Here is a 21,472-nt window from a genome sequence, read left to right as displayed (position 1 = left end):
TATGAATAAGATATATGAAATTGAACTGAAGCCATATAGATCTCATTATGCCATACACTTAAATTTTCAAGTCATTCTTGGCATCAAATTTTAAATTTGTTTTATTTTCTTAAAATCATGCTTAAGAATTGAAATTACCATTATTTGTGATCTGTAGTTAAAAACTAGGTGAGGTGTTATTGTTTTACCCAAAGACAATGGCACAAAGGAAAAAAGTGAGGTATTTTTAGCTTTTTAAATGATGGTTTCTATATCAGATTCTAAGATGGGAAAAACCATTAGAGATTTTTTTTTTCCCAAAAATTTACTCCATGGGTCTTTGTTAGCTGAAGAAATAAGAGCCTGGGGACTCATCATAACTACCATATGTTTTTCTTTTACTTTCAAGGAGACGAGGAGAATTTTTTGAACTTATAAGAAAAAATCAATTCAACTTGGAAGATCCTCATCAAAAAGAGTTGTTTTTGTAAGTAGGTTTTCTGTCCTTAACACTGATGTTTTGCTCTCCAGTTAATTTTATAACTATCAGATTTTATTGCAAGTATTTGTTACAATGTGATGATCTTAGAGGCTGTCAGAATTATCTGGAGTGTTGTATAAAGGGCTGAATATGAATATTTATTTGAAAAGAAATGCATTTGCAAATTCAAGTCAGTAAATTACTCCTTTGTCTTAGAAGGAACTTTAAAATGTGGTGGAATATGAATACAAGGCTCTAGGGTTCCCCCTGCTCATATTCCCAGTACTTTGGAATAGCTGAAAATAGCATCCCAAAGATTGTGGGAGCAAGAAGGTGGTTGGGAAGTGTTTACTTCTCTTGAGTGATGGGAGAGTAACACCATCAGAACCTCAAGATTTCCCTTTTCCTCACCTGTAGGCCTGTCCCTCCTTTCTAGCTGTAGATGCCATCTCTTTGCTGTTACTATTCCTACCTTTACCATGGCTAGAACTGGATCCATAAAAAAGAACAAGCGGTCAATAATTTTAATAAAAGGATGACACAGAACACCAAGGACAGCGCTATTACACTTCTGAAATCAACATTTCTTTAAATGGATTGATACTACTTAGCATGCAAACAAAGATGCAGATTATAAGAAAACAGTACACAAATGCCTGGCTGTCTGTTCTGTGTAATCATGCTTTATTTCATAGCCTCAACATGTTTTTCTTAATGGTCCCTTAGAAACGTATAGACAGATAGGGGCACCTGGCTGCCTCAGTGGATGGAGTATGCGACTCTTGACCTCAAGTTCAAGCCCCATGTTGGGTGTCGAGATTACTTAAAAATAAAAATATGAAAGAAAGAAAGAAAGAAAGAAAGAAAGAAAGAAAGAAAGAGTAGACAAACTACTGTAGTTAGGGAACAGTTTTTCCCAGTAACAAAAAGGAAACCCAACCTTGGCTCCAAGTCTGCACCAGTTTCCGCTGCTCCATCCATCCTAAGCCATGAACCTCGTGCAGAGAAGTACTCATAGTTCTAGTGCTCAGTGTCGCCACTTGAACTCATGTGTCTGATTTTAATGAAGCTCATTTAGGAGCATTGTCTTCTTTGGGGGAGGCAGTTTATACTGGCAAGCACTGAAATCTTTTATGAAAATGGGCTTAAACAGTGATTAAAAATATCTCTGGTGCACTCACTTTTTCCGAGAGAGTTGGTGTAAGACGTAGAGTAGGGGCAGGAAACCGTTTTCTTTTTGCCTTACGTAGTTACGGAGAACGTGCTTTTAGGTTGGGTTTCCCAGCAGGGACGAGGGTTACCATCCTTTGCTATAAGTGTTTCTATATGACAGTGACTGGACTTTGTTTCTCCAAACAAATTATTACAAACAGGTATCCAGATCCAACATGGGAAAACACGGTGCTAAATACAGAACTATTTTCATACTGTAGTTGTGGTACCGAGCTATAGAGCACCTTGTCACCGACTCCAGATTCCGTCCTGCATGGTTTTTACTTCTCTGAACAACAGAAAGACTAAAGAGCTCTGTCCTCTCATATCCCTCCCTCCCTTTCTCTGGCACATACTGTGTATAAGTAAGAGCTTTTCACACAGAAGTCACTGCACATGTTGAGTGTATTAGGATGACCCACCTTAATTCTTGCTCTTAGAGGCCTTATATCAATAGAATATCTGATGTTATCCTTTAATGGTTAATTATTAGTAATCAATGCGTTTTCATCTTACTACCACTGAGAATGGAATACCAACGTGAAAAAAAATAGCAACAGCAGGCAAGTTTTTACCCAGAGGTTAATAATTTCTCTCGTGCCAATCTGGAGCTAAATGAGGCGTTTTTAGGGCAAATTCCAGTAGTTCAGTGGGCAACCAAAACAGTGACACTCTGCTATCCCTGAATCAGCCACACTTCCATATAAGTTGTTTCTGTTTCTTTTGTCTTTATAAACTGCCATCTTCATAGTTTAGGGAGCTTTAATTTAACCTTTTTACCAGTAACTATTTATTGAGAGTTTATGTTCACATAAAAAGTAAACAGTAGTATTGGGCTTCTTTTTCCCTGAACAGAGCGATGCTGATGACAGCTTGTGATCTCTCTGCAATTACAAAACCCTGGCCTATTCAACAACAGGTATGTTGTTTGCTGACAGTAAAAGTAGTAATTAAAAAGTCAAAGTAAGAAAAGTCTGTATTCTTAAAGGTAGCTTCTAAAGTATTTGTGGAAATTTTTATCCAAATTTTAAGTAGCATTAAAAGCAGAATTGGACATAAATAGGTTTTCTTTCTTAGAAGATTCATTAGCATTTGCTAATATTTATAACGTATTAAGAAAGACAGCATCTATAGTAACACAGCAAAACCTAGCTGCTGATAGTCTTTAATTCCAGTACTACTTCTGGCTCACTTAGGAATGCTTTTTAGCACATTTCCTTAATAACCTTGAAAAACAGAAAAAGCGAATTATTTTTCTTCTTATGATTTTTCTTTATGGTTAGCCTACCATGCTATAACTCAGCTCTAAGTAGGCATTAGCGAGTAGAACTTAAACATTTCCTGAGTCTTAAAAATATAGGAAGTGTTGATATAAGGTGTCAGGAAGGATGTAATCAGGACCTGTGGCTAGGAGGCTAGAAATATATCCTTCTCTCTAAATAAGTAACTGCCATAACATTTTGCAGAGGTAGTAAAGGCCCTAGGCTCAGAAAAGAGATGGCTATACATGCAATGATGTGCGTATTGTGCTTTTGTTTTTTGAGACTGCATTTTGAATCCTGAATGCACTACCTGAGGCTAATGACAGTCTGCTGTTGGTCAGGGCTCTGATCTGCAGAGTCATGGAGCCCAACGACAGGTTCATCTCATGAAACATACATGCTGAGAAAACAAGATCAGAAGTGTGCTATCCATGTGCCAAAGCTGACATGCTGTAAGCACTCAGGAAAGGTGGTCTTTACAGAGTGTGCTGCTCTGTAATAATAAATGGGACTGTATGCCCATTTCCAAATAGGGAAGGGAATGGAAGAGGGAAGAATTTGTCTTTGCATTTATCCTTTCTTCTTAATCAGATCCCCAAACGGTTGAGCAATGAGGTGAGAGTCCAGACATAAAAAGCAATACTATAAAGCCTCTATAATTAAAACAGTTTGGTATGGGTGACAGACCAAGGGAACACAATAGAACTTTGAGAACTACATAGAACGTTTAATATATATAATAAAGGTAGCATTTCAAATAACTGGGGGAAAAGAGAGACTTTTTACTGAATAATGTTAGGGTGACTTTCACATCTTCTATAACCAAATGGAAAAAGACACAACTGTATCTATTCCACATACTTAAATTCCAAATGGAACATACAGTTCAGTCTAGAGAATTAAACCATAGAAGTACTAAATAAAAACATTTGTGGATTCTTCTATAACTTAGGAGTGAGAAAACTTTCCTATTGCAGAAAGAAACAATAGAAACAATAGAAACAAACAATAGAAAGAAACAATAGAAAAGACTGGTAAATTTGATTACATGAAAATTAAAAAAAAATAAAACTTTTGCATAGCAAAAGACACCATAAGCAAAGTAAAAGTCAGTGAGAAACTGGTAAAGATATTTGCAACTTATATTTGGTAGATACCCCAAATATTAAATAAATTGTAAAAAATAGAGAAGGAAAAGGGCAACAACCCTACAGAAAAATGGGCCAGAAATTTGAACAAAAAGTTGATGGAATGTGAATGGCTCTTGCTATTTGCAAAGGTTCTCAGAACCTCATTCATAAGAAAAAATGCAAATTAAAACTACACTGACACACGCAAAAAACTTGTATAGAATCTCATAACAGCTTTAATCCTAATATAGTAGTAATATCTGCAGCAGACACATTCCAAGACCCCCAGTGGTTGCCTGAAACCAGAAACAGTACTGAACCCTTATATGTACTATGATTTTTCCTCTACATGCATAACTATGGTTAAGTTTAATTTATAAATTAGGCACAGTAAGAGATTAACAACAATAACTAATAATAAAATAGAACAACTATAACAATACTGTAATAAAAGGTATGTGAATGTGGGGTCTTTTTCTCAGAACATCTTATTATATTTTACTCACCCTCCTTGTGATGATGGGAGATGATAACGTGAGAGGTAGTGAGGTGAAGGATACAGGCGTTGTGATGTAGTGTTAGGACCTTCTGACCATGTATCAGACGGAGGATCACCTGCTTCTGGACCACAGTTAACTCCAGGTAACTGAAACCATGGAAAGCAAAACTCTGCAAAAGGGGGACTACTGTAGTCAGAACTAGAAACAACCCAAACGTCTTGTCAACAGAACAGCTAAACATATTGTGGTCCGTTCCTTATTCAGTGGAGCACTGCTCAACAATAAGAAGGAAGTAACCATTGATACCTGTAACCACATGGATGTGTCTCATAAACACTATACAGAGCAAAAGAAGCCACACAAAAGACTACGTTCTGTGATTTCATTTATAGGAAGTTCTGGACTAGGCAAAATTAAAGCACTACAGTGAAAGAAATAAAACAGTGATTGTGAGGAGAGGGAGGAAAGAAGGGGCAGGAATGGACAGAGAAGGGTCATAAGGGCAATAGAAATATTCTATATCTTGGATGGGGTATTTGTCACATGGTTCTATGCATTTGTCAATACACTGAACTCATGATCTATGCAATTCACAGTATATAAATTCTACTTCATTTAAAAAAAAATACCATTTCTCATTTGGCAAAATCCAAAGGTTTTATGATATACTCTATTGGAGAAGTTGAGGGAAAACAAGGAATGAAAAATACTGTAACTCTTTAGAAGTTTATAAATATACATATTCATTATTTACCATTACTTCTAGGAATCTTATCCCAAAGATATACGGGAAAGAATGTAAAAAGATATTTATATAAGGCTACTCATTTTAGTGCTATTTGTAATAGCAAAGACTGGAAGTAACCCAAATACTCATCAGTAGGTTACTGATTGAATAATTTGTAGTACGTTTACACAGTGAGTTCTAGGCAGCTATATAAAGAAATGAGGATTATCTGTATACTACTATGGAGTGATTACAAGGATCTATTTTTAAGTGGAAAAAAAGCAAGGTAGAGAAAATGTATATGGTACTCTACCATTTATCTAAGAAGAGGGTAAGGGCGTGCCTGGGGGGCTCAGTTGGTTAGGCATCTGGCTTCGGCTCAGGTCATGATCTCACAGTGAGTGAGTTTGAGCCACACATCAAGCCTTGTGCTGTCAGCACAGAGCCTGCTTTGGATCCTCTGTCCCCATCTCTCTCTGCCCCTCTCCCATTCACACGTGCATGCTCTCTCTCTCAAAAATAAATAAACTTAAAAAAAAAGTAAAATATGAATATATGTACATATTTGCTTAATATTTAAAAAACCTAGGATTAACCACAAAAAAGTTAATGATCCCCTATAAGAGAAGGAAGGAACAGAATTTAGTGAACAGAACCATGGAACCATGTAAATAGTTTAAAATCATAAGGCTGCATTCTCAGCATTAAACCTTAAAAATAAAATGAAACAAACCTGATTTCAGTTGCAAAACCATAGTGACAGAGACTATTTCATTCCAAGTGACATTAAAACAGTAATTTGACCATGTATCTCTTAGTGGAATGTACTCTAAAAACAAAAAGGAATTATAAATCCTTTAAAAAAGCCTTTAAAATTGTTTTCAATAATGTTATTATTAGTGGTAATTTTATATAGATATTCAATCACAATTGTAGATGATGTGGGATAAAAGCAAATAAAAAAATTGTATTGGTATTATTGAGGACTGTCAGTGTGAGTGGAAAGATAAAGATCTAAGGTGGATTAGGTTATGCAAAAACACTGTAGTCCTGAATTTGAACTGAAATGTTGTATGAACTTCTGTTGTGTCCTAGCTCCATCCTCTAAAAGGGCTTACAAATACTGGTAGTAATGAACAAACCTAGTGCCCATACTGAGGTTTCTAAGTATCTCATTAAAGGAACAAGGGCTCCAACAAGGAAATGGCTGATAGCAGTTTTAAAGCAGGAAATGTATAAAATGAGCCTAGAGCATCTTATTCTATCAGAAAGCAGGGAAGCTTTCAAAGACTGATAGGATTCTGTCAAAAGAACAGAGATGCCAACTTTATAGCCTCCCAGTGGCCAAAATGGAACAATCTGAGTATCAGTAAGGATTGAAATACATTAAATATGTTTAAATTTAAAAGTTCAAAATAATAATAAAAATAATAAAATAAAACCTTCCCTGGTCATCTTTGATAGTTGCTTGGTAGCCATGTTACTTTTTTAATGGTAATTAAAGTGGAGAAAATCAAACATTTCTCCTGCTTTGCTTTGCTTTGCTTTTTTTTATCTCCTGCTTTTCTTATACAAATTGTACTTTAGGGAAAGTAAATAATTGATGTGGGGAACTTCCTTTTTTATTGTATTTCAACTAATAAAACAAAAAGGAATGACTGCTTTGAATATCACCTTTTTGCAGCCCTTAAGGTAGAGGATCTACTAGACAAAGATCATTAATGGTCTCTAATATCACAAAAAGAGAGGCAGCCGGGCATTGTATAGCTCTTAATGGAAGTACACAGCATTGCCTATGAAGTAGTCAAAAAAAAAAAAAAAAAAAAAATTCGGTCAGTCTTATCAAGCCTCTAGATCTCATTACCATTGTGTGTAAATAGGGCACAGAGAAACAGTAATTGTCATCATAGGAATGCAGTCAGCAAAATCCAGATAGTGGGAAACTACAGGATAAACAACCAGTTTATTTAACAACAACAAAAAAAAAATTATAAGGAAATTTTTTTAAAAGAGAAGAGAATGTACGTGTAGATTAAAATTAATTTAAAAGGCACAGCAATCAATCACAATATATGCAGCTATTTGATAACTGGTTTTCACAGCAGCTGGTATAACAGGTGCTTAATAAATATCATTGCTTATGCATACAGATGGACATACATGGCCTTTTCCCCACTAACTGCTGAAGTTGAAATAACATGTTGCTTTTTTCTGCCTAATTTCAGATTACAAACTCTAACCTTTGTGATTAGATACATATTTAAAAGCAAATAAAATATAATTTCCATTACTCATTGTTGTTCTATTACAATTTTGCTAATGTGGTTGAAGCTAGATTTGATAGATTTTATTATCTTTACTCAAAGTCTCTATTCTATTCTCTGTTCTAGAGTTATATGCTTTTAACCGCCAAAACTTAATCGGTCATTTATTTCAGATAGCAGAACTTGTAGCAACTGAATTTTTTGACCAAGGAGACAGAGAGAGAAAAGAACTCAACATAGAGCCTGCTGTAAGTCTGAGACCTTGTTGGTAGGAATTATTTCAATACATCTGTGAGTGTGGACTTCTTAACACTTTTATGAGATCTTTCCTTGAGAATACAATTTCTTTTCATTTTATTTTTTAAAGCATTTTTCTTATTAAAAGAATTTTACATGTTTATTACAGAAAATATAAGCAAATAAAAGAAGACTCTTTGGTTCATCATATTGTACCTACTTTTTTTGTAATTTGTTTTTTCTATTTAAATTTAAATCATAAGCTACGTTTCATTCTGACAAATGGTCTTATGTATATTATTTCTAGTGATTATCTGAAATAGATGCAGCCATAGTCTATCCACTACCTTTGGGGTAATGTTTGCAGTGTTCACTATTACCAGTAGCACTTTGATAAACATCTATGTTGCTAAGTGTTTCTGTGCCATTTTTCATTATCTTGTTAGGATAAATTCCCAGAATTTCTGTGTTGAAGGGCACAGATTTTAAAGGTTTCTGATACTGCCTTGTTCACATAGAGTTTGGATCTCACAGACAAGAAAAAGACCCTTCTCAAACCATCTCTAGCTTTTGGAATGAGTTTTTCCCGAAAATGAAGCACAGCCATTTTTTTTTTAATTCAAATGGACATTTATTGAGCCCATATTAAATGGGACATGGTTATGACCCCCTTTCTGTGTGTACAGTTTCAGCCACTCTGCTCTTTAGTCTCAGCTGGGCACATCTTCTGTCTCACTAGTCTTTCACAATTAGCTCAGTGTCCTATAATGTAATGGTAGGCTCGTTCAGAAGCTCAGAATCTTCTTAGAAAGTCGTGGGTAGCACAGTAATGGTAACAGCTAATGGAGAATTTGCTTCATTTTAAACAAGTACTGTGACAGACTCATTGCTTCCCATGGGAGTGCTGGGCTTGTCTGGTGCTCCAGCCATGACCTCCTGGGAATAAGCAGAATGACATCTGCATAATCGTCACTAAGAAGGCTCTCTGTGTGGATTGAATTGTAATCAGCTGTGGCCTGAGTGGCTTCCCCCACAAAGCTGAGGGTGTTTGATTCCACATCAATAGACAATTCAAAGCCTGTGTGTTCTCCAAATACACGTCAGTGGTCAACTCTAGGGCAGTGGTTGACTCTAGGTCGGTGGTCAGCTCTAGGTCAGTGGTTGACTCTAGAGTAGTGATGAATTCCAAGGGTAGTGTGGGAAAAGTCAGCCAGGATGAACAAGACAGAATCAGGGCCTTTCTGAGCACAGTGCTGGCAGGGAATGCAAGAGGCTGACAAAGGAAGGAGACAAGCAGGTATCAGGCCTTCATCAGCTAACCTGGTGATTCATGTTTTCGGAGCCAACTTGCATTGTGTTCTTTAAGTAAATGCAGATATGTGTGTTATGTGTGTGTGTGTGTGTTTCTGTGTTTGTGTTTTCAGGATCTGATGAACAGGGAGAAGAAAAACAAAATCCCAAGTATGCAAGTTGGGTTCATAGATGCCATCTGCTTGCAACTATATGAGGTATTTATACAAAAACGCTAGACTTGCTAAACTTAGACCGTGTTATGAATTAAAACCTCAAGTAAATTGAAGCGATTAACACTAGGCCTTTTTCTTTTTTTTCTTTTTTCTTTTTTTTTTTGGCTGGTGAACATGCTGTTTGCATTGAACAAGGAACACATTTTATATTTGATTTTTTTCAAAAACGTTAATTCATCAATGCATAACTATCTGTTGAGTGCCTACTGTGTGCTAGACTAGCAAATTGATGTAGGAACACTTAAAAGAATTATATGCCAGTGCTACCTTAAGGAGGTATACTGTGCATACATTATGTCAGCATATTCTTCTAAGTTTAGGCCTCAATAAAGAAAAAAAGTATCCAACTTTTTCTCATCATATAGTGTAGCTTTCATATTGTCAAGGAAAATTTTATAATGATGAAAAGAAGGTAGCTGGAAGACTATTACAGGGTCCCATTTCCTTGCACCTACTGGCTTGGAATTTTTATTTTTTAGGTAAAGATATTCTCCCTAAAACATCTGGTTTACTAGTTTAGATGTTCTTGCCCAAAATACAGAGAGCAGACACTATCCTTGTTTTTAAAAGTTTGAATAGGAAACTGTCTTCAGTTTTAATTATTTGGGAAGACAGCATTTATCATAAAGTTATCATAGAATGTCAAAACTCAAACCCTAGAATCTTCTAATCCAGACATTTTCACAATTCAGTGATGGTTTAATCTTACATTTCATATGTGTGCAAGGATTTATTTCATTTGAATCTGCTGTTAAATTCTATGTAATATTGATTTGTGCTTTTACTACATTTATTTATAACTATTATATTATAGAAGTAATAATATTCTCACCATAGAAAAGTCAGAGAATTATAATCCTACTACTCAGACACTACTGTTAATATATCACTGTATATGCTTTATGACATTTTCATATTTTTCACTTAAATTTGCCTTTTGTAATTCATATTACATCATAATGTATTTTTTATTTTTTTAACATTTATTTATTTTTGAGGGACAGAGCCTGAGTGGGGGAGAGGCAGAGAGAGAGGGAGACACAGAATCTGAAGCAGGCTCCAGGCTCTGAGCTGTCAACAGAGAGCCCAATGCGGGGCTTGAACTCAGGAACCGTGAGATCACGACCTGAGCTGAAGTCGGACACTTAACTGACTGAGCCACCCAGGTGCCCCTTCATCATAATGTACTTTTAAAGCCTGCAAAATAGTAACATAATATACCTAACCCTGTTGTTGAGTATTTATGTTATTTTCAGAGTTTCTCTATTTCAAAGAAAACTGCAGTGAACATTCTTGTATCTAAATATGTATGGCATTATAGTTGGTAAAGAATAATACCATGCAGAATTATAAATCGATCTTTATTATAATCTTGAATACAAGTCTATTTAAATACATTGTATAAAACTATTTTATAGAAAACACAAAACAGGGTGCCCGAGTGGCTCAGGCTGTGTCCACACACTTGTGAAAACCCCAGCAGTGGGTCTGCTTCTGAAATGAGTGTGAGATGTGACTCTTTGAAATAGGCCTGGGGAGAGGGCTTATTTCCTCGCTGCTTTCTAGTTTGTTTTCTTTTTCTTCTTTAGGCCTTGACCCACGTTTCTGAGGACTGTTTCCCTTTGCTGGATGGCTGCAGGAAGAACAGGCAAAAATGGCAGGCTCTTGCAGAACAGCAGGAGAAAATGCTGATTAATGGGGAAAGCAGCCAGGCCAAGCGGAACTGAGTGGCCTATTCAAGCAGAGTTGAAGTTTACAGATGGTGTATTCTGCAGTTTGTCTAGTTTTGCCACATACTGTACAGATTTAGTGTATACTTTGCCACTGCTGTATTTTTATTTTTGCACAACTTTTAAGAACATAGCATGAAATGTTTTTAGGGGACTATTACATATTTTCTGTATATTTGTTTTATGCCACTGATCTGAGATTATCAATGATACCCACTCTTAGCACATGGATAAGAGCGCTGTTTGTGATACTTTGTGTACTGCAAAGTGCAAGTTGAATTCTTGCACTGAGATTGTTTTGTTATTCGTTGTTTTGGGGGTTTTGTTTTCTGTTTTTTGGGGTTTTTTGCTTGGGGATTTTAAATAATTGTTTTTGTGTTTTCTGAATTATCAATCTTGTAAAGAATGTTTGGAATCTTTTTTTTCTCAAAAATAGGCTAGGAGAAAATTGAATGTATTCTGTGACATTTAAAACTTTCAAAAGAAAGTGTTGTTGGCTGAGTGGATTTTAAGGTGAAAGGATACTATTTGTCAGCAATGTATTGCATTAACAAAAAAAGCTAAAACTCTGAAACAGATGGAAAGTACTAGAAGGCAGTATTGTAAAGAAAAGGTATTGTTTAATTGATTTGCTGTTTTTGTTAGTGAGCAGGAAGCAGGAAGGGGAGAACTCTTTCATTTCACGTACATTTTATCCAGGGACTACCCATAAAATCTGACCCATCTGATGGAAAGCAGGGGAAACCTTAGGAGAAGACACTAATTTCACTGACTTCACGGTCACTGACTTTACTGATGGATGAATGTGATCGAGAAATGGAATGGCCGTATCTGTCAGTGAAGGGAAACATTCTGTTGGAAGACTCTTATGAGTCAGTGAGTGTTTTGAATACTGAACTTCCTTTTTTAAATAACTTATTGTTTTTCTTACAAACCATAGTTTAGAAGTGAACAGTTTAAGTCTCAACAGAAAATTGAGAAAAAAAAAGTGATAACTGGAACACTGACCTGAGGTGAGATATGACTGCAGATAAAAGGTAAAATGAACCATTATTTTTCTTTGTCAGAGGAAGTATAGAGAATAGTTTTAATTATATAAACAGCAAAGGGCCATCCTTGATATTGGGGTCAAAATTAAATTGAGGGAGCACTGTAAGGTAAGAAAGCTTAGGCCTGAATAAACTTAAGAGTATTCAGTTTGCAGTTGAGAAACTGCCCAATTTCAGTTTATAGGACTAGTCAGAATCACAGAAGTTTGGCTATGCATGCTAATTGTTGACACTGAGATTATAGTTGTTGGTATTCACTTCATTTAGCTTTTAGTACATTTAGAAAATGTTAACATTGTCTTAGATTTGAGCCCTTTTGAATGGATTCCCATTGAACACGTGTGCCATAAATACACATCTATTCAGTACTGGAGAAGTAGATAATGAATTGAACTGGTTCAAGAAAGGAAAATCTGTTCCAAATACGTGGAAATGTTTGGACTGGGGCAGAGTAGGAAGAGAAATATTTGTCTGAATTGTTAACCACCCCCCTTCCCAAAAAACAGGTTCTGAGTTTTTAGCTATCACTAAATTGGATAGCAAATCTCTTGGGGCCATGGTTCAGCATTCTGAAACACCTTTTTTTTCTCTAAACTGCCTAAAATTCAACTTATTCATTAAGTTTTGAAAATTCTGAGAGTGTATCTTACATAATGTGACTTACTTCTTACCATTCAGGTAAAAAAAAAAGGGCAAAACAAATTGTACTGCCATTACTTTGTAGTGGTAAAGGCTAGTATAGAATGTTATCAGCTGTTTGTTTCCATATGTATTATTGTTGTAATACTTGTATTTTCAGGATGTTATTCGATTTTTATTTGATGTCATACAGGTGAGATCTATAAGATTGCCTCTTGGTGGCACTGGTGTGTAAATTACACAGGCTGTTACTAAAATAACGTATCTATATACTGGTATCCCCCTATGCATGCATACATAATTCCTTAGTGTAGAAAAATTGTTTAAAGAATAGCAGTCTTTAATGACCTTTACATCATACACATTGTGATTTAGCAGTTATGCTAAAATCTGTAATCATATACTTTAGTAGTTTGTTTAGCTCCATCTAATCTATGCCACTGAGATGTATGGAGGTTTTGTATGTGTGTCATTTTAACAAGCAAGAAGATATATTTAGATTAGAAATTGTTTGGTTTACCTTTAGACAGTGGTTTATTTTACTTTACTAGTTTAGCAATTAAAAGAAGTTGGGTAGTACCATGCCTATTTTGTTGTTGGAAGTTTTAGTTCTTATACGAAGAGTACTTCTTTAGGACCAGTTAGTTGGTGCAAATAATTTTTAATTTTTAGGAAAATCATTCCATACATAGATTAATATCTAGTACAGGGGCAAAATCAAAGCTTTAGTTCTTACGTGAGTATTTTTCCCAGTATCTTCTTTCTCTCTCTCTCTCTCTCTCTGTCTCTCTCTCTCTCTATATATATATATAGTGGGAATATATATATATACACATAGTGGGAATATATATATATATATATATAGTCCTCCCTCATCCTGCTCTATGTTTCTGTTACCCATAACTAGCAAGAAGTTATTCTTTTTCTGGATTAAAGTAGTTTTGTGATAGTTATAACTGAATGACATACCATTTCATTTCAATTTTTAGCTCCAAAAGTCCCATTATACTAAGTTGTTAAAAAATCTCTATAAAATTGTCTGGCCTTCTATTTTTCACAAGACTGGCCCCTGCCAGTCGCAGTCCTGTGTGAACTTGTGTAAGTCACTTAACCTCTGTGTGCCTGAACACATTGGGCTGTTAAAGGAGTTATGTTTGGGTGAAGCCTTTGTCTTCAAGGAGAATGTCACAGAGGGCAGCTACTGTGTAAGCCCTAGCGGGTCTTGGAGACCAGTGTCAGAAGTGGGATATTGGGCTACAGAGCATGGTATCTCATTCCACATGTCATTTCCTGTTTTGAAGATTGAAAACAAGACATTTATTTGGCTTCTCATGTGCATCACCAGTGACTGTGAGATTTTGAGCACCTTGCCTCAAGGTACAAACTCTGGACAGTGGTGTTGTCACCACTGATCTCTTAATCATAAAGAATAGTTTCCTTCAATAAGAGTACTGAGATAAGAAAGTGTATGAAAATATACTCAAAATACTTGGTTCTGGGAGGAAACCGGTCACAGATGTATTCTTGCCTAGCAGTGGAAGTGCCTTTATTTTTAGCATAGAGCACAAATGTTAGACCTACTCCAGTTTGACTTTCAGTTTTCCTGTGTTTTCCACCAGATTTTACTCCTAACACTTTATAGGTCATCACAAGCAGTGCTCTTGTTTTGTTTTGCTTTGTTTTGTTTACAAGAGTGATTTTAAGAAGAGAGGAGGAAAAGGTGTAATTGCTGTCCTCTCCTGTGAACAACTGTAGTTAAAATGAGGTGGTATAATTTAATGTCTCAGTATTAGACATGCAACAGTCCACCTTTTATCGAGTCCCTGCGACATGTCAGGCACTGTGTTCAGCCAAGGAGACAGAGCAGTGACCTCAAGGAGCTCACAGTCTGCAGGAAGTGCTGGATAAGAGACTTACCAGCTTCTGATCCTGCCAATTGAACATGAAAATATAGGGTACGTTATATCACTTTCATTTTCATCTATAAAATACGTATTATACAGTTTTCTGAGGACCTTCTCCCACCCCGCCCCTGCACCCTCCCCCTGAAGGATCTTCTTTACCTGGAACTTACTAAGAATCTGTCCGTGAACATCCTGCCTAACAAGTATGGATCATTTAGCCCGTTGATAGCTTAAAGAACACCTTAAGTAAGGAGTCATGTATTCTACTATATAGGTTTTTTTCCCATTTGCTAGCCAGGTAGAGCTTACTCAGAGTTCTCTTAGATTGTTAAATTGTGCACAGTTTTGGACCCCTTCTGCTCCACCACAGGGAGCAAGGAAGAAAGTATTAAAGCTCACTTGGCCCTTCCATATGCTTCTCAAAAGCCTGTGTAAACATGTCTTAATAAATGTCATTGAAAGCAGTGTAAATAGTTGAAAATATAAATTTCTATTACGGTTTAAGAAAAGAAAACCTTATGGATCATCACTAGCCACTGTTAATATCTATTTGTATTCTTATACCTTTTTCAATATATTTGAACAAATATATAGTTTCTGGCACTATTTTTGTACTAGGATAAAGGAGTTACTGTGTATATTATGTTTAGCTTTAAAGTCATTTTAAATAATTGTGAGTGTGGATTTCTTGTCTTTCCTCTCCCCCCACCATGAGAACCATGTCAGATGACTCTTCCATGACAAAATCACTTTAAAGGAACACTTCCCTACCTGTGATCCCTATAAAATCAAGAGATGGTCAGAGTGATCTTCTGTTGTGCAAACTCTTCACCTGTCAGTTGTTTACTCATTTTGCTATGCTTTGTAAGAATAAAAAGAATGAATAAGTAGGTATGACTACTGTGTGATTATTAGGGGAATTTTAGGCAGGGAGGATGGGTCCAGTGCTTTGAGAGACTGTAGGCAAGCTAGCCTTTGGTCATATTAGCTGAGAAAATGTGGTTTAATCAAACCCTTTCCTTAGTCAAGACTCCTCTCAGTAATACTCTTCTTTTTATTAACATCCTTTGCTACCAATTTGAAGGCAACATTTTCCATACTTCCTGTGCTTCAAGTCGGTAACAGCTCTCTGGAGGGTGATGATTACCTGCTTATTGTTGCATAAGGAGCTAAGACTTAGGAGTTAAATACTTGACAAATGGCGTGAGCTGGATTCGAGCCTAGACCTGTCTGGTTTCAAAGCAGGTATTTATTCCATTTAGTTCTTTCTTTGAATTTTAATTGTAAAAGTTCCAAAATCCATTCTTGGTGGATCAAATGGGCTATCTAAAAGCTTTAGAGAGAAGATTTACCTCACCCAGCAGGTTTGGTTTTGCTTGGGTTTTTACTGTTAATTTTCCTATAGTTCATCTGAATAGCTAATGTCCCACCTTCACAAAATCCCAGATACCACCCTGTTTCAGTACTGCTAATGTAGAGGTGTGAGGGTATAATTAAATTCAGAATATCTGATTCATTATTTAGTTTTGCTAATATGACAAGCCCTAGACAAGTCCTCTTCATGTGGGACATAATATCTAGGCTATACCTAATTCACAAAACTAAAGACAAAAATAAAATGAAAGCTCATGTAAAATAATAGTTTAGATTTTCTGACCAGTAGGAGGCATGAGAGTTTCCGTTTTATTTAAAGTACTCCTCCCCTACTGGGTACAATGAAAAAAACTGTTTGGTTTTTTTTTTTAATTTTTAAAAATGTTTATTTTTGAGAGAGAGAGCATGAGCAGGGAGAGGGGCAGAGAGAGAATCCCAAGCAGGCTCTACACTGACAGTGCAGAGCTTGAAATTGGGTGTGAGATCATGACCTTAGCTGAAATCAAGTCAGACACTTAACCGACTGAGCCACCCAGGAGCCCCTAAATTTTTTTATTTTAATGTTTATTTGTGAGAGAGAGAGAGAAGAGACAGCATGAGCCAAGAAGGGGCAGAGAGATGACACAGAATCTGAAGCAGGCTCTAGGCTCTGAGCTGTCAGCACAGAGCCCAACGTGGGGCTTAAACTCACTCATGAACCGTGAGATCACGACCTGAGCTGAAGTCGAACACTTAACAGACTAAGCCACCCAAACTGCTTTTTAAAATATTTTTACTAGCTAAAGAAAAACAAAATGGAAATAATAGAGAATTAATTCTTGGTTACTGCTCTTTGTTCAGTGATCATTTCATCAAGATGTCCTCCAAAAAATAACTGATCATCTGAAGGTTCTGATACTCAATATTCCATCCATGGAGACAGTCATCCCATTTTGCAGAAAACGAAAGCTGTATGACAATTCTCTTCAACTCACATTCTTGCTATTAACTGTGCTGCCTTCTCAGCAAACCGGGATTCCTAGGTTTGATATATGCAAGTGTCACAATATGATTTTTTATTTTTAAGGCACATGACATTAAATTCACAGAAACTCTTTGAACTTGCAGAGAATAATCTCTGATTTTAAGCTATGTTCAGCCTTGGCAAACAAACAAAAACTATGTTTCCTGTTCACAAACCACTTCCTCAAAATAAATATGCACAAAAGGTATGAATGGAATCTAAATGATTATTTGAAACCAAAAGAAATCTGACGAATTAATTGTATGCATGATTTCTTTCTAGCTTGCCTTATTTTAAGTGTATGTGTGTGTGTGTATGTAAAATATACAGGAACTAAGTTGACTTTCTCAATCACCTAACAGCAATCTCAATGGCACTTTTTAGGATTCTTCTTTCTAAATCACCATGTAAGGGACAAGATTGCATGGCCAGACAGTGGGGGGCAGCAGGAGGGGAAGCAATAAATGTAGACTGCCACAATAGCTTTCAACCTTAATATCCCCAACATTGATTACTTTTAAAGCCATATTTCACTTCATATCACTGTTTCCCCTTACCCAACAGGAGTGTTTTTAGGCTTTATCTGACATATTCCTGTATGTCTATCTAGCATATTACTGTAAGAAATAAGCTTCTCCTTTTACCAATCAGCTCTCTGAAGTTCAGGAATTCTCTGGTCTCACTGATCTGCATAACCCAAGGAAGAAAGGCATAAAACATGGTTAATGACTGCTTCAGCTACAACTGCTTGCTCTGCTCACATGTGCTCATGCTCTCTCTCTCCCCCTCTCTCTCCCCTCATTCACACAAGCCAACAGGAGTAGTTTCTAAGAGTGCTCTACTGAGTCTGTTAGAATAAGTTACAGATTTCTTGGGAGATGAAGGGACGATTATGTCCTACATTATTTCCTCTTTCTTGAAACCTCTCTTTCTCTTTTTTCTATTCTAGCTCCATCCCCTTGGCCTTCAAACATATTTGATTCTCCTGTGCCCTAAGACACCTTGAATCACACAACCCTCCTAACCTACCAAGCATCTCTGCATCTTCCTTGTACTTTGAAGGTACTCAAAAAATACTGAGTGAAAGAACAGATTTCCATAATTTTCCATCTGACATAAAATTGATATTTTATAAAGAAACAGGAAGGTAATTCCACTGAAGGGAAACAAAAATCAATATAGTGCTTTTAGACATTCTCAGCTGGACAAGAGCTAAAATTTAACATGAAAAAACAAGCTGAATAAAACAATATCTTAGGAAAAAAACACTTGTTTCCTGCTGTGAAAAATAAGTTAGCTACCAGACTTTCATTAATAAATTGATAACCATTGGTGGCATTACTCCCAGTGGGAATTGTACCATATTGCTACAAAGCTAAAGTCATAAAGGCTAGAGGCCAACGGTCTTATGGAGGAGAAAGGATTTGTACTTAAAAATAAATAAGCAAACAAAAGTCAACCAAAGATGTTCCTTCATTCACTCACAAACATTTCATTCTCAACCCAAGCAGGGGTAAACTAAAAGGCCTGGCCTCACAGAGCTTCTAGTCCAATGGAAGCTACACACAAGGGACAATGATCTCCGGTCTGTGCATTGAGGGTGGGAAGTAGAGGTACTTAATTCAAACTTGAGGGTTCACAGTTGGCTTCCTTCAGAGTATAATATCTGGTTTAGCCAAGTGAAAAGGGAGAAGAACATTCCAGGCAGAAGAAACAGTATGTGTGCAGACCTAGAGGTAGCTGACTAGGGAACTTGAAAGTTTTCCCGTCATTTATTTATTTATTTAAATACTTACTGGTTTTATAGTTATGAATGATGAAGATTAAAACTATTTATAAAGTATTGATATGATGTATAGATCTTTATAAATAAAGCAAATGTGCTTCAACAAATGTATGTTTGAACTCTTAAGAAAGAGAAATCGCCAGAGGCCAAAATAAAGCCAATTAAAAATCAAATGAGTAAGCATGTGAACTGATACTTTGTCAGACCAAGGAATATTTGCAGATATATATAATGAAGGGTATTTAATGCCCACGCAAGCAGGAAACAGGGTAAATGGGTAATCGTTCTCCAAGAAAAGCTTAAACTTTTGAAAGAAGTGAATTGAAGCAATTCACAATGCCTGAAGTCAGAAGCCACAAGAGTAGCATCAGATCCCCATGAAATTCAGACAATAGAGTTCTTTGATTGAGGCTGTTGGGAGGAATCAATTTTTTACTCTTGCCTTTCCAAATGAAGGAACACCTCTAAAATGACACTTTTAGCCTCTTGTTCCACCTCTGACTCAACTCAGTGTCAAATACCCGACTGGAGGGTCATAGACATCAGTCCACACCCCTTAAGTGGATGAAATAAATCTCATAAAAAGCAGTGAATGCTGGAAATTTGTTTCTTTTCCTTACCTTTCGAACCCAATATAATCCAATGTAAGTTGGAAATCCTAGGTAAAAGTGTCTGGTTATGTGGCCTGTTTCAAGATCTAGCTTGCTAAAGGGGTGGGGTTTCAGGCAGGGAATGTAACTTAGCAAACCCATTTAACCAAAACATGTTCTCCAACCTATACGTGTTCTTCAAACACCTTATTTACCTAACTATCTCTGCAAAGCTCCACACCAGCCAGCATCACATTGTTTTCTCAGAGTGCTATGCCTATCTCCTGTAAGGTCTTTCTAGACTGTCATTCTGCAATATCAGTGGGCCACTTCAATCAATGGCCTTTCCTGCTTCTGATCAATGTAAATCTGCGCTTTCCTGAGTCTGTCCATCTGCTGTTTGAGGGACATAATGTACAAGTCAGAGCATTCTTCTTACTTACGTGCTAGTGGCTGTATAGAAGGCAGGAACGAGCCAACATTGAATGAGATCCCAGGAATGCAGTGATTACGGCCTAAAGACTTGAAGAAAAGCATAGTTGTAAGGTATGTTGTTCTATTTTGTGTTATAAAATTCTGAAAGGTAAATTTAACATGACGAGAAACTATCGTTCATATTTTTCTTCTGCCTATTCTAAGACTTGCATTTATGATGATCATCACCTGATGACCATCAGCTCACTGGCAGCCAGTATTCATAGGCAGCACAATGGATGTGGCATCGTCAGAACTAATAATATAACCAATATAAATAAATGGTATTCGGGAACTGCAAAAGCAAGAAGATACTATTTTCACACCAACAGGTTCTAAAGAGCCACAACATTGTGAGTATAACAGAGTTGCTCTTTCTTTCTCTCAGTGGAAATTATGAAATTAGGGAGGAGGAGCACATTTGACAATGAAATATTCAAGAAAATTGTTCCTGAACCTGAATAAGAAGAGATGGTACCTAGACACTGCTAGTGTGAACTGATTTTCACATGCGCTGCCTGGACAATGAAAAATGTAAACATCACTTCTGTACCCAATCTTCTAAATTTTTCATTGAAAATTTTAATTGTGCTAGCCTCCTATTGCTGGTGTAAGAAATTACCAGAAATGCATGCACTTAAAACTTATCTTACAGTTCAGGAGATCCGAAGTCTAAAATGTGTTAGCACCGCTGCATTCCTTCTAAAGGCCATTTCTCTGCCCTTTTGAGCTTTTAGAGACTGCATGCATTGCTTATATCGTAGCCTCTTCCTCCATCTTCAAAAAATAATGTAAATTCTGACTCTATTCCTTTCAGGAAAGCAAACATTTATATGATAAAATAGATTTTATGGGGCTTTTGAAAGATGTAAACAAAATGTGTTAAGTGCCTAGCACAAAAAGTACACAAGTGGGAGACTGGGAGACATGGTTATTGTTACTATTTTCATGATGATGATAACGATGAAAGATTTCTATCCCAGAAGTTAAAATCTTAAGAAGAAAAAACTGACTACTGAAAGCACATCCAGAACGAGTTAAACTTAGATTGTACTTTGCCATTTACCAAGCTGTTTCACACACATGATCTTATCTCATCTTACCCGCAATTCTGTGACACAGGCATTATTTTCATTCCTGATTTTATGATGAAACTGAGTCTTGAAAACTCAGTTGCTTCACCACTTGTAGTCTGCATTTTGCCACTTGAACCCAAGACACCCCCCATCAAATCTGCTATACTTTTCATTACAAAATAGTTCTGCTCTCTAACAGTTCCAAATTCTCAGGTGTTTATTATGTATATCAGTAATTTTCAAAGCCGGGTTCTGGGCCAGCAGCATCAGCATCAGCATCACCTGTTAAAAATGCAGATGCTCAGGCACCATGCCTGAAGTGCTGAGGGTCAGGATGGGCAAGATGAGTTTTGTATTAGCCCTCCAGGTTATTCTGATGTACTCTAAAGCTTGAGAACCACTGATCTAAAATATTGCTCTCTTCTTCTAACTGCTTACAACCCCGAGATTAAAGCCACACAAACCCATGTAAAAAATGATTCAGTGATTAAACTGACACTTTTATTAGAGAGAATCCTAGAAGTTTGAA

At 36.5% G+C, this 21,472-nt stretch overlaps 1 protein-coding gene and 1 long non-coding RNA gene across 9 annotated transcripts in view; one reads left to right on the top strand and one right to left on the bottom strand.

Annotated features, from left to right (window-relative positions):
• Positions 1–11,614, top strand: part of PDE5A (phosphodiesterase 5A) — a 137,892-nt gene extending 126,278 nt beyond the window's left edge. For all 3 annotated transcript variants that reach the window (XM_049631103.1, XM_049631106.1, XM_049631104.1), the window contains exons 17-21: positions 389–466; positions 2,528–2,591; positions 7,729–7,803; positions 9,217–9,300; positions 10,908–11,614. In XM_049631103.1, the coding sequence (XP_049487060.1) occupies positions 389–466; positions 2,528–2,591; positions 7,729–7,803; positions 9,217–9,300; positions 10,908–11,045 (439 nt within the window). In that variant the 3' untranslated portion in view covers positions 11,046–11,614. The remainder of the gene's footprint in view (positions 1–388; positions 467–2,527; positions 2,592–7,728; positions 7,804–9,216; positions 9,301–10,907) is intronic.
• Positions 1–21,112, bottom strand: part of LOC125923070 (uncharacterized) — a 73,750-nt gene extending 52,638 nt beyond the window's left edge. For 5 of the 6 annotated variants that reach the window (XR_007457878.1, XR_007457881.1, XR_007457883.1 and 2 more), the window contains exons 1-3: positions 20,971–21,112; positions 19,837–19,915; positions 4,571–4,710 (exon numbers count right to left, since the gene is read on the bottom strand). This is a non-coding gene — a long non-coding RNA (uncharacterized LOC125923070). The remainder of the gene's footprint in view (positions 1–4,570; positions 4,711–19,836; positions 19,916–20,970) is intronic. The other variant, XR_007457882.1, reaches the window with a different exon arrangement.
• Positions 21,113–21,472: the final 360 nt, after the last annotated feature.

The sequence above is a fragment of the Panthera uncia genome, chromosome B1 (genome assembly GCF_023721935.1).
Source record: "Panthera uncia isolate 11264 chromosome B1, Puncia_PCG_1.0, whole genome shotgun sequence".
In the NCBI taxonomy this organism is placed as follows: domain Eukaryota; kingdom Metazoa; phylum Chordata; class Mammalia; order Carnivora; family Felidae; genus Panthera; species Panthera uncia.
Note: the sequence above shows the minus strand (reverse complement) of the source record. Positions and strands in the feature narration are given on the sequence as shown.